Genomic DNA, 12,587 nt, shown 5'->3' with positions numbered 1-12,587 from the left:
TTTTTTATATGTCAATTTAATTCTCCAAAAATTCTGGATGAAGGAGACGGGGAAATCAACAACACTTGGCCGACCTAATAAAATTCAAGCACTTGTGATAATCGTGAGTTTTTTGTTTTTATGAATGGATGTAATACTGGTTGCGGTTTTTGGGGGATAACTTGGACATATCGGGGGTGTAACTCAGTGGTAGAGTGTCTGCTTCGCATGCTGAAAGTCCTGGGTTCAAATCCCAGCTCCTCCAAAAAATTTTTTTGTTTTTTACTTACTTTTTGCAGTTCTAAATAATCAAAAAATTAAAATTTTACCAATTTTGCTATCTTCTAATTTTTTTTACATTATCAAGCGTATGTTTGAGTCTATATAGATATGTATTGTGTGACTACGACTGCGTGAGGTGCATGTATGAGTAGAGTGCCGTACACACCTCTACCAGAAATAATTCCATTTGAATTTCATGTTGTGTAATCGAAGGATCGTAGTTTAGCCTAAAAATCAAGGATGAGAAAGAACTAGCCCTATACCCATTGACGTGTGATAAGTGACGATATTGAGATACAATTATAACGGCATTCATATTCTTTTCTGGGATAAATTAAAATTCTTCGTTTTTGATAATCCATGGACTCATCTTCACGCCAGTACAGAGAATTCTGCAAATTTTTTCTTCTCTTACCAACAAGAGAATCTATCGATTTGATGGAAAGCAATCACTTGTCGGTGATTTATACAGAGATCATGGGGGAGATGGGCAGGGCCAATGACGAGAGATCAACTAAGGTATGATATAGGGAGGTATTGTCAACCCTTTGATGCCGTCGACAAGGACCAAACATGTTGCGCCCTCCCTCGTGTGAAGTGAGGTACTACGATGCTGCTGGCGTCATGCCAAACCCTCAGAACTGAAAAACAGCCTCTACTGTAGCTCATCCTCTTTGCATGCACTCTTGATATTTCATAATAAACAATTCGTGTCCATCGTGTCTGCCCTAAATTATTGTAGAATATATGTTCAAGAACAGTTAATATTCTAATCCACTTAATTAATTTTTCTCAAGACTTTTAAATGGCCAATAAATTGCCAAAATCATCTTTAAGTTTAAAACAGGTACAACAAAGAAAAACAAAGTTTCTACTGATCAGTTGAGAACCGATAAATAAATGGAATTTTCTCTTGAATTGGTAATTGTAATAGTTTCTTCGAAGACAAGAAGTACTTACTCTATATCGAAATATCCTGCGAACCATCAAACAAGTGGAGGACGAACAGGACAAACATTACTTAAAAAACTGGGCTAAATCAGACTTCAAGAGAAATAAGAATTTGACAGACGAGGTATCTTGTAACTGAAAATTTATTACTACAAAAAACGAATCGAGAGAGCCACTTTTTTATTCATGTGAAAATTTTCTTTTAAAAACCAAATATTTTGCATTTTTTATGTATTTACGTTTTATTTCTTTTATTTTCGATTTTCTGATAAAGAGAATTTAATTTATAAATCTGTGAAGAATAAAATACTTTTCACATTTAAAGAAAAGCCTCAGTTCGAAGAAATGTACCCTTTACGGAAAAAAATGATATTTTTTACTTGAATAATTCTGTCTGTGCTTATCCATGCTTGCTTATAAAGGGCTTCATTGTGACAGGCTTGAGCAAGGACATATATGAAATAATAAATTTGTTTTATTTTCGTAAAAACTCAATACCCACCTGATATTCACTTTACGTTAACATTTCAGTTCGCAATTAAATCTCTCATCGTCCACGGGGAGAACTCAATGAAAGAACTCAAGCGCAACCTAAATTTAACAAAATAAACTGCAGACTGAATGCAGAATGAGAATGAATGTACACAGCAAGCACCAAAAGAAATTAGGGAAAAAATCTCCCTAAATCACTGTACATAAAACCATGAATAAACTCTTCCACCACAGTTTGTTTTACCAACTACCTCTGTCTCTGCACAAAAGCATTAATAACGTTAATAACGATCACTAGACTCCCGATACTGGTGACTGTCAGAGCAATGGCTTGCCTTAAGCTCTTGTGCCTTATCCTGGGTCTCAGTAGGTTCTGAGTAAGTGTTGAGACAATATGTTGACCATCGAAGAAGAAGCAGGGGACGACATTCATCATAGCCAAGCCCGCTGAGATTACAGTTATGTATTTGCAGAGGAGGGTCACAGACTCTGGTAAATCCGAACTAAAAATTGGATACTTTGGTACCCATTCTGATATCTCAACTGTTCGATAGATCTCCGCAGGATAACCGAAGAATAGGACGTCCTTTCCCATTTCTCTCTTGATTTGAACTATCTGAAAATGAAAATTGATTACATTTTTTAACATTTTTCTTAATAATCGTATCCTTGAGCTGGACTGCTAAAAAATTTGTTCAAATTTCACAGTTTTCAACACTGTCTTACTCAAACGTGAATACCCCATATAAAACCACTCATCCAGAGCGTATTTGTGCGTTTTAGTTTCATTTTTATTCCGAATGAATAGAATTTTGTGGAACTAATGACCGAGCATAACGACCGGAACAAGTCAATTTACGTGTAATTTACTTTTGTGACGTTATCCAACGTGGGTTTCATGCAGTGAGTCTCAGTTTCCGAGCACTGGTGACCAGATCTACACCTTCCCCTTGATCTTTCAATAATCAGTCTGGTTGGCAGACAGGAATGTTCTTGCAATTGTAGAGGAACTTGCGACTCTTCAATGACCTCGAAGCACAATTTTCCATCAGCTTCACTCTCCCTGCGACAACAATTCACCTCCCCATTAGCCATTGTCCAGACAGGAATGGATTCATCGTGTTCTTGCACCAGAGATTGGGAGACACAATAGCCTGGTGTGGATTGTTTCACAGCTTGCAGAATGCAGTCATGCCAATCGTTGCTATTTCTAACTGGACAATCGTTTATCCTGTGGATGACGTCGTAATGGTTCAAGCCTGTGGCGCCTACGAGGGGCGAGTAGGATTGAATGGAGGTAACGACAACCCCAGCGTTCACTGAGAACATTGGAGCCCAGAGCCAAGGACTTATGAAGACTCCGACAGCTGCGATCACTGCAAGAACGATATTGTGCCAAATTCCAGCACAGAGAATCCTCAGTTGATTTTGCATTGGCCTCTGAGAGAGCTGCTCACTGTTTAGGGAGACAAAGGCCATTGGCACGATGTACACTAGGAGCATTCCAACTCCGTAGAGCTGAACATCCTCTCTTGCAGCGGCAAGAGCGTGACCTGCCTCGTGGACAATGCTGCAAAGACCCAGAGTGATTGCGTAGTATTGTATGTCGGCGAAGGGAACGTTTACCCCAGGAATCTAGGAAATTGGAGAAATTTCAGTTATAGGAACAACTGACAGCATTTTCAGAAGTTTCATTGAGAATTTCTGTCCTCAAATCTTGCAATACTTTCTCTTCATATCACTCATAAATCACTGACAAAATTGAATTGATTTCTCGAAGAAAAACAAAAAGATATCGATTTTTAGTTATTTACCATGGGCTCCAGTTCCCATGTCACCTCCACTTTATCACCCTTAGGGCCACTGAGAAACATGACTACGATCATTTTAATGAGAATAAACGAAGCAACAGGAAGGAGAACAATCGTTACAACAACTCCCAAGTTGAACCATAACATCCAGAATTTTGATCTCGACGTTCCCCACTTGACCAAAGGCCGATTCAGAGCCCCTGTGAACCATTTTATGCTGAAAGTCTTCACCTCCAGTCCGGTGTTCTCCAGGAATAGGAGGTAGGGAATGTGCGAACATGACTGAAATAATTTTTGATTATTAATTGGGTCAATTAATAACTGCAGTAGATTCATAGGCGTTGTTTCTTGCTCAAAGTATTTAGAAATATCCTGTATTTACCCGAAACATCACATTGAAGAAGAACAATACACTGTGAACGAGGCCGGCAGCCACAAGAAAATTTATTGGATTCATACCTAATCGCAATTGTTTTTTAACTGGAACTAGGAAATTCTTTACACGTCATTAGACTTGTGAATCGATTGTTGCGTTTATTTAAGTTTCGAACGCATGATACAATCGGATTTGTTTATACTTTGCGTGTGCATGGTGCTGTCATGAAAGTTTTAGATGGTTTGACATAACCTCTAATTTTTTTCGTAGTGGTGAGCAGTGGAATGGAAGACGAAAGACCGGTAGATTCATGAGAGTACACGACAGCCGTGATAAAGTAAGACATTTTTGTATCAAAACATATTCGAAGGGAAGAGACTTATACTAATTTATCAAAATATTTTATTTATGGAGGTCTTTGAGAAGTACAAAATTTTATTTGACGAGTTTTCATTATTCATTTACTGACAACATAGATTTCGAGGGTCGAAACCTCATTGAGGAAGATGAAGCTAAATGGATCCTCCCTATTCCATTCTAATTCCACAATGAACGGCTTCATGTGAAGGAAAAGTACCAAATCTCATTTATTATATCAATTCTCTCTTCTCAAAAATTACATACATCAGTACAACGAGATCACATAGTCTCCTTCCAGAGGTTTAAATTCGTCATGGGGATGTCGTTACAAGAGGTGATCGGATTGCTGGTATCGACGGATTTCATGACTTGCGGTTGAATTTTATCGATACTGTCTGAACAATCGCAAATTAACCTTGCGAGGGTGGTTTTCCTGATCTCCTTCAATTGATCTGTGACAGCAGAAAACATTGCAACAATAACGCTGTCAATCGTATAACAAAACATTTATCAGGAAAATTGGTGGTCAACTCTACCTTCAGTGAACGGATAAGGCTGTTCCCTATTCTCATACCAGAACCCGTCTCCCCTCTGCAGCCTCTGGAACTGATCTCCAATGAGGCAACTGAACGTCGGTCCAACAATTCCATCCTGAGTCGTCTTCTCGGCGAGAGCACCTGTGTACAAATCCACGTCGTCCACGTCTCCATAAATCTTCTGAATCTCCCCCAGGGTCTCCGAATTCATAATTCCCTCTAAATCCTGAAAATTCTCGGGTCTTGTGAGATTACAGTACTCCCTCCAGCTAGTGTACCCTGGCAGGCCGTGATCCCGTCCCCTCTGGATGTTTAAGGACACAAGATCAAGTCCACAAGGCATTCTCGGCTTGTTCTCCTCGTTCCGATCCACCGGATCCTCGAACAAGTGCCTCGTCAGCTCCGACGTCACGTGGGGAGACGTCCTCTGAATGTTGTTGGAAGTTGCTGACATGACTGAGCTCTCGACTCCTCGTCGCGAGTACAAACTGTACGGATTGAACAGCATTCTGTGGAGTTCTATGTAGTCTTCAGTTCCATTTTGCGCGTCTGTGGTCTTCATGAGCCCCGGAAGAAGAGAGTGGGCGAATCGAAACGCAGACGTTGCGAAATTATTCGCAATCGCGGGGTTCGGACGTTCGTCATCGACCTCTCGATGTTTTCCACCTCTCAGGGGCGTCAGTCCTCTCCGGGCGACGTTCGTTTCCCCGAGAACCAGTGGAAGGAACTCGTTGTACGTTATGTGTTGGAGCTGGCTTCCGACGATTCGCTTGCTCTCTTGGTAGAGCTTCTCGTCGTCCCATGAAGGGTTCTCCTTCGAGAGACGCTCTGCTATGGCGTTGTGGTGACGTGCCCAGATGATGTGCATAGTCGTGAGGTGGAGATTCTCGTTTGCTCGGGCATCACCGGAGGCAAAGCAGTAGCGACCCCGTGAGCGTTCCTTGGGACGGTTGCAACCGTCGTTGGGGTCGGTACTCCGAGGGAGGAGGAACCTACCGTCTGGAGTCTTGAACATCCGGAGCTTTCCACCTCTGAAGTCTCGGAGGGAACTGGCGGTTGTGTCGTCGGAGCCGTATATCACTGAGCCGTCGATAAATCCGGTTACCTGGGGAAGGAGAGTTTAGGAGTGGAATATTAAGGATGTCCCGTGATCCTGCAGAGTTGCAAATAAATGAATTCCACCAACCTGATTCAATTGCTGTCTCGGTCCGATCTGGCATTGTGCAGCAGGTGAGGACCTCACGAACTCCATGCACGTCTTCCCCGCGAAATCATAAGCAGGGTCTCCAGGTCCAATATCAACGGGAAAGCATTCAGGATGTCCCTTGCTGGGTGGACAACAAGCCAAAGTGCTGTCATTCTTCCCTCTCCCATTGGCAGTGGCGGTCATGTCGTGATCGATGAACTGTCCGAAGACAGCCAGCATCACTGTGAAGGAAGGGTTGGAGCTGGGTGAGGGTCCGTGAACCCTCAGTGAGACCTCTCGGGGAGAGGGCAATCCTTTCGGCGATTTTCCCCGCCTCGGAGCCTCTATTCCATCAGAATACGCTGGAGGTAAGGCTCTCCTGAATGCCGTAAACGCCGCACCCCTGTTCCCAGGGTAATTACACGTTCCATTGATATTGCGATACTTCTGGGTCCAATTGCACTTGACATTTTCATCGTTCTCAACACACGTTGGAGCACCAGACCATTTCCCATCGAAATAAGCTCCAAAAGCTGATTGACGACCTGTTGCTCTCCTGGATGATTCTATGTGTCTGCTAGCAGCCACTTCGCCTACGCCGGCGAGGGCTAATCTGCCAGCTGTTGGTCCCGTACTGACAGCGTAACTGTGGCGAATATTCGGGGACATTTCTCCTGGTTGGAAGCTGGTCGCTATTTCGTTGGCTTTCAGACGATCCTTGATCGCTTCTCGTCCGATCTTCGCAGCTTCTGACCATTCCTGCTGGGTTAGCGTCATTGGATCATTCGTTGGTTCACTGGCTTTGAAGTGCTGGTCGGGAAGAGATGGTGCTGGAGCGAGTGGAGATGCTAGTTGCAGTAGAGTCGTCACGTTGGGAGTAGATGTTGGGGATTCGCTTGGGATATTCAGCTCGTTTAGCTCGGGAGTCTTCGGGGTGAGCTCGTAGCTGATGGACATGATGAGGGCCATCACGAGGAGTGACCTGAAACTCATACGGAGCTTATTCTGTTATAATCGTCAATTTTATTAATTTAAAAATTCAATAATTCGAATATTTGAAATGATAATTATGTCAAAATTTAATAGTAGTTATAATTTACAGATATCGCTACCCTTGTCTAGAACTTCGTTCACCAAATGACGGTGAAATTATCTACTTCACGGAGAGAAATTTCAATGGTGCTGGCAGCTACAGTAGTTTGACAACGAAATTATATTTGCAATTTGATAAATCATCCAAAAAATAGATACGACGTTTTCCTTTTCGAAATAGTTATTCTATTATTTTATTATTATATATAAACATATTTCGAGACAGGGGTGCGGTAATTTAATGATAGATGCTCACAATAAAATAGCACAAACACAGCACTGAAACTGTCGAACTCGCGATCTTCTGGCCCTCACCATCCCCGCGTATTGAACGTATGTCGGTGGGTCTGAGGTTCTCGTTAAAGATGTTCTTTCAGTTACGAGTGGCATTTTCGTAGATTCAAGGGATCTGATCCAGTCTCGTTCAATGCCGCTAAGGGACTGACCAAGAGCGTTGACCGAATCGAGTCGCGAACCCTTTCCACTCTCCACCCCTCCCTGCCCCCTGTTCGCGGTAAGGATTATTAGGGTAGTGTCAGCCTTGAGTGCTCGTCATTTGTATTAGTAATTTACATATTCATATGAAATATTTGTTTTATATTAAATTCTGATGGAGTTTCAATGGAGCATGAATGCAATTTTGATAGAATTAATGTGATGTCTAGTTCTCTCACACCGAAATGAAAACATTACTATACGGGTTCGTGAATCACAGGTGTGTCACAAAACATTGTTCGTCGAATAGATTAAAACAAAATTTCCAAGTCACTAGATCATTTGTAGTTGAAAGATAAATTTTTATTATTACTAGGCCACTTTTTTCCATTTTTCTCCACGAATAAGAATAAATGCATGGGAATGATGGATGATGACGAGAAATATTATCGATAAAAATCGAAACTATTGAACTAGTAATGGCGTCAAATGTTATGGACTGGTACTCTTGCATAAGTAAAACCAAGAAGGGCATCTGAAACGTGAGCATATCGTGTTTCAATTTTGCGGTGGATTTACTCTCTCTCATGTACAGGGGAGTCTCATTGAATCAAGTCAAGACAACACGTTTGAGAAAACACGTATTCATCATTTATGTAATTTTCATGAGAATCTGATACAATATCAATTGCTGCAAGATACAACGAACTAGAATATATTTGAAAATTTAATTCAGATGAAGAGAGAAGAGAAATAGGGGAAGTTGATGTCGGAAGTCCAGCCGACGAGGAGGATGAAGGGCTTCTTCACCTTTTCAGGCTTCAAGGGCTGTCCCTAGGCCGCAAAAGTCGTTAATCGGTGCAGCAGTAGAGTTTATAAGACTTTGAAGCTCTAAGCTCGAGCCACTGCTGCTGATTAGGAACGTACATCTCCGCTGGCATTCGTTCCAGTCCTAGGGATTGTGGGGATCCGTTTTCATTTGTTCTTGATTCTGTCGAGTGGATTGTACATTTTATTAGAAATTGTTGGGAGTTAATTACAGGCCAAGATACATTCAGTATTTTTCATGCCAAATGTTATGAGAAAATCTGGCAATTTATTCTGTGGAGAATTATTATTTTTCAAGAATTTGTTCTTTATGAATAACTTCCCATTTGCACTATTCAAATGACTGATGAATGTTACAATGTCCGGGAAGTAGGGGCCAAAAACAAGCAGAAAAAGTTTACAAGACGTCGGACAGCTAAAGCACTTGGACAGTGTTGACAGTAGAAGAATGGATTATACTTACGCTTCTGCATCGCGATTGCCTCTCCAGGATGCCTCAACAGCAGTCTCCCGACCCCCTCACATCGGCGCAGAAGTTCGTTCTTTAACAAGTGTCCTTTGACCGTTTGGGAGATTATGGGGCAATCCGTGACCCAGCGGGAAACGTGAGCAAAGTCTGTTAAAAGTTGTAGAGCTCCAAATTCACTTGAATTAGAAAAGAGATAATTTTTAATTGTCGTTTACCACTTCACTACACACTTGAAAACCCCATTCTTCCCCCCTAAATTTACTTTTTGCATTTGGAAAGCATTTATAGTAATATTTACTCATTTACTTATTCAATTGAAATGCTCATTTCCAGTAATAATTACGAGAATTTTATGCGATGGAGGTAAATGTAGTCGAGCCAGGCTTCACACATGATCTTCAACACCATATTAGAAACCTCGTGGTCTTCGATCACTTCCAGAACTGGCAGTAGAACCCGTTCTACAAAAACGAAATGATCATGAGAATTATCATTAATTTTATCAAATTATTAAAACCTCACGAAGGTATGTCTCCACATAGGGTGTGGGTCCAACAGCGACAACAGCACTACTGTTTCGTCTCCAATACTTCGAAATCGGGAAGCACATGTGTAAATTTGCTAAACTGACAACGCGACAAATTGTAGCGAGAGTATTGATACATTTGATCGGTGTCTCCTGAAATCAGTCAATGTTTTGTACTGTGGCACATCTCAATTCGGCATCTCTAGCCCGAAAATTAATTGTTCACTGCTTAGTCAATCTCATAGGATTGATCGAACTCGTGAAGGACTCGATTTGAATATCAACTCACTTTGAGTAATTGAATATTTGCATTGACTTCCGATACTATTTTTGCTCTCATCTTTGCACAAACGTAGACTTCAACACTGGTGGCGTTGATGGACAGAGCAGAAGTATGATCACTGAGCTGAAAAACGACTCTGAATTATTGGAGAACTCTGAGGGATTTCGATTCAACTTCCTCCTGATTTCCTGATCCTATTGATATATGCAACAGCGATAGAAGTGCTTTAAATAAATAATATGCTGAAATATTGAAAGTGGTCAGCTTGAAGACGTTGCATACCTTGAGGTATGACAATTCGTCGATGCAAGCGACGAGATCCCCCTTGACAAGCAGAAAAAAAGTCTCCAGGTCCCAAGTGTGAGCGATTAATTTCGACTCCTGAATGGCCCACAGTCGCATAGTGTGAACGGAATGATCCAATCTGTGAAGGACAATTATTTGCTCTGACAGAGGTAGCTCCACCAGAGGAGCTCCAACGACCCATTCACCCCCAATTTCGCATTCATTGCTGAGGGTTACCAGCAACTGGAATAATTCAGCAAACATCTGACCCGTGTCCGTACCCTTTGGAGAAGAGAACATCATAATTGTCAGTAAATTATTGCCAATGACTTTGAGAACGTTTTGACATTATGAGGTGAAACAGAAACCTCGGAGGAAAAGGGCTTCGAGGAGCATTCGAAGGACGCGATGTACGCCAATCTGAAGAGCTCATCCCAACCAGTGGCAGTGACGTGACAGCCCAGAGCATCACAGAGGTTCAATAGTGCTGGTCTGACACTTGAAGAAACTGTTGATATGCATAAAGAGTCAGCAAATTAATTTTCCGTGATTATGTGAGTAACGAAAATGTAGTAAAAATTGGTTGGGTTGGAATTCGTTAAGAAATATTACTGGAATTTGACTAATTTGCACTAAATCATTTTTTCTATTCAAATCCTACAATCGAAACTGAATAATATATAACAAAAAAAAAAATAAAATTAGCACTTGGTGCGTAATATACGGAATTTTTGGGGTTCTTTTAGGTATTTGACAACTGTGAAAATGCATTTTACTCTCATTCGTCTGGATGAATCGACGTAACCAGTCTTTGAGATGATGCGCCCCTTGGCTGTGACGAGCAGCGAGACCCTCGGGGGACCACCACAGTACAACATGATCCAATATACCGGATATCGCGGCCCAGGCGACGTGCTGGTAGTAATCCGAGAGCCGTGTCAATGCACTCCTCCTCACCTTAGTCTCACCTATGAAATCCTGTTATATTTTTCAATGAAAATAGAAAGAAAAAAGGCTGAGGGTATTACCTCGACAGTCGTATTTGATGTTCTCAAGGCCGAATAGCTGCGGGTAGACGTCTCTTATCGCATCCATGAGTTTATCAACTTGGAGAGTCTGATTATCGACGAGGCTTTCTATACTTTCGATGTTCCCTGAAGACGTCGGTTCTGTTTGGTCGGCGATATTTTCCTCAGTTGCAGCTGGGGGATCTCCAGGTGGAGTCATGTGTTTTGTTAAAGCGCTAATTTATTCGCAAGAAAAGACACTTGTGTAGGTACTTTCCCACTTTATTTTGCATGAATTTTTGGGGATAGATAAATGATAAATAATGAAATATTAATGGGAAGTATCTGCTACTTATTTTATCACCATAACATATGATGTTTGGGGACTTTAATAAAATCGATTTCCTCGAAATTACCGATATATCTCGATGCTCGAATTCTCGGACATTTCTACATCCCAGGATTGAGAGGATTTTAAGTTCTCTTCACTCCGCGGTTGATAGTTCATCAAGAGGCAATCGATGAGTTCGTGGCAATTTTCTTCAGCTTTATTTTTCGCTAAAACCTATCAGCAAAAAAAATCAGGGAAGCTGGTGGGAAATAATAATTTAGAACATTCTGTATATGTGATATTACTTGTAAAATTCGAGTAATGGAGATCTTTTTTAGCGGCTCCAGCATCGACGGACAGTCGTTAGAGTAAATGTTCACGGAAGTCGATTCTGAGGAGACATTGCAGTCTAGGTCTAATGCGTCATTGTATGACTGAATGAGCCTGCAAGATGATGAATGAATATATACTGCTAATGTAATGTTCTTGAATTATTACATAAAAAATTTCTTATCGCACCCGAGGCGGTGCGCTCATACGAACCCAAAAAGAAGTCTGGTAAAGTTTCCCTCGTCTTTACAGCAATCCACGATAATTTCGAAAATTAAATTTCTGCAAAATTTTGCAACAATATTGAGGGAACGTTTCACCCTTGACGACAGATATTCAATCTTATATTTGTACACCTGATTCGCAATGGCTAATTGCTTCTTGTCCGACCAGATCGACGAGTAAGTCTGCACGAGTGTTCCCAATTGCTTCGTTTGCTGACGCAGAAACACCTAAGAGAACATCCCCAGGGAAATGATCGGCTTTGAATGATAATGAGTAGATGATTTGTTTAGTTATTTATTGAAATTGTTATTCGTGAGAACCGGAATAAAATGTGAAGAACAGGATGATAGTCATACTTCTTTGTCGGATATACTCATTGATCCCTGGACATCCTCAATGATCATGGCGATATCTCTCGCGCACTTATCCATCGCCTCGTGAAGAGTGACAATGTGATTGAACCAGCTCTCGAGATCAGAGCTCATAAACGGCAGCCACTTGACAATATTCCCTCGATAATTACCCGACCCTTCCATCGTCAACAAATAAATTTTCAATAATCACAAAGCACCTGAAAACCACCGCAGAATGCGTCAAACTGTTACCTCGTCGTCAAGGAGACACTGGACAACGGTGAAAAAAAATTTTATTCGGCACTTGTAATGGTACAAAAGTCAAATAGCAATAAATCAAGAGAAGTAAATCTCCCAACATTAATAAATATATTTAAAATGGAAAATTAAAATATAAAATCCCCCAGAACAAGAGCAGAATGTGCCATCCAATTGTCTCTTGACAAGAAA

The 12,587-nt window shown here is 41.2% G+C and overlaps 4 protein-coding genes and 1 non-coding gene across 5 annotated transcripts; 2 read left to right on the top strand and 3 right to left on the bottom strand.

Moving 5' to 3' along the window:
• The first annotated feature begins 122 nt into the window (after positions 1–122).
• LOC135167128 (uncharacterized protein) lies at positions 123–1,883 on the top strand. The gene is made up of 3 exons (XM_064129983.1): positions 123–1,108; positions 1,196–1,336; positions 1,744–1,883. Exons 1-3 carry the CDS (start codon positions 1,067–1,069, stop codon positions 1,819–1,821), a joined length of 261 nt encoding a protein of 86 aa, XP_063986053.1. The 5' UTR covers positions 123–1,066; the 3' UTR covers positions 1,822–1,883.
• On the top strand, positions 173–244 carry Trnaa-cgc (transfer RNA alanine (anticodon CGC)). The gene has a single exon. It is a non-coding gene; the product is annotated as a tRNA-Ala (tRNA).
• On the bottom strand, positions 1,670–4,126 carry LOC135167022 (membrane-bound transcription factor site-2 protease). The gene is made up of 4 exons (XM_064129863.1): positions 3,898–4,126; positions 3,519–3,797; positions 2,575–3,339; positions 1,670–2,320 (listed from the first exon to the last, which is right to left on the bottom strand). Exons 1-4 carry the CDS (start codon positions 3,970–3,972, stop codon positions 1,952–1,954), a joined length of 1,488 nt encoding a protein of 495 aa, XP_063985933.1. The 5' UTR covers positions 3,973–4,126; the 3' UTR covers positions 1,670–1,951.
• A 53-nt stretch (positions 4,127–4,179) lies between these two features.
• Positions 4,180–7,714, bottom strand: Cd (cardinal). Its single transcript, XM_064129669.1, has 4 exons — positions 7,322–7,714; positions 5,974–6,955; positions 4,788–5,892; positions 4,180–4,703 (listed from the first exon to the last, which is right to left on the bottom strand). The coding sequence occupies exons 1-4, from the start codon at positions 7,453–7,455 to the stop codon at positions 4,531–4,533; spliced, it is 2,394 nt and encodes a 797-aa protein (XP_063985739.1). The 5' UTR covers positions 7,456–7,714; the 3' UTR covers positions 4,180–4,530.
• A 168-nt stretch (positions 7,715–7,882) lies between these two features.
• On the bottom strand, positions 7,883–12,390 carry LOC135167133 (coiled-coil domain-containing protein 142). The gene is made up of 13 exons (XM_064129996.1): positions 12,141–12,390; positions 11,773–12,011; positions 11,535–11,673; positions 11,315–11,463; positions 10,920–11,134; positions 10,668–10,859; positions 10,260–10,399; positions 9,889–10,173; positions 9,613–9,729; positions 9,320–9,476; positions 9,141–9,258; positions 8,792–8,973; positions 7,883–8,491 (listed from the first exon to the last, which is right to left on the bottom strand). Exons 1-13 carry the CDS (start codon positions 12,318–12,320, stop codon positions 8,352–8,354), a joined length of 2,253 nt encoding a protein of 750 aa, XP_063986066.1. The 5' UTR covers positions 12,321–12,390; the 3' UTR covers positions 7,883–8,351.
• Positions 12,391–12,587: the final 197 nt, after the last annotated feature.

This window comes from Diachasmimorpha longicaudata, chromosome 1 (assembly GCF_034640455.1).
Source record: "Diachasmimorpha longicaudata isolate KC_UGA_2023 chromosome 1, iyDiaLong2, whole genome shotgun sequence".
Classification (NCBI taxonomy): domain Eukaryota; kingdom Metazoa; phylum Arthropoda; class Insecta; order Hymenoptera; family Braconidae; genus Diachasmimorpha; species Diachasmimorpha longicaudata.
The sequence above is the reverse complement of the archived record's forward strand: the minus strand, read 5'-3'. Positions and strand labels throughout refer to the sequence as shown.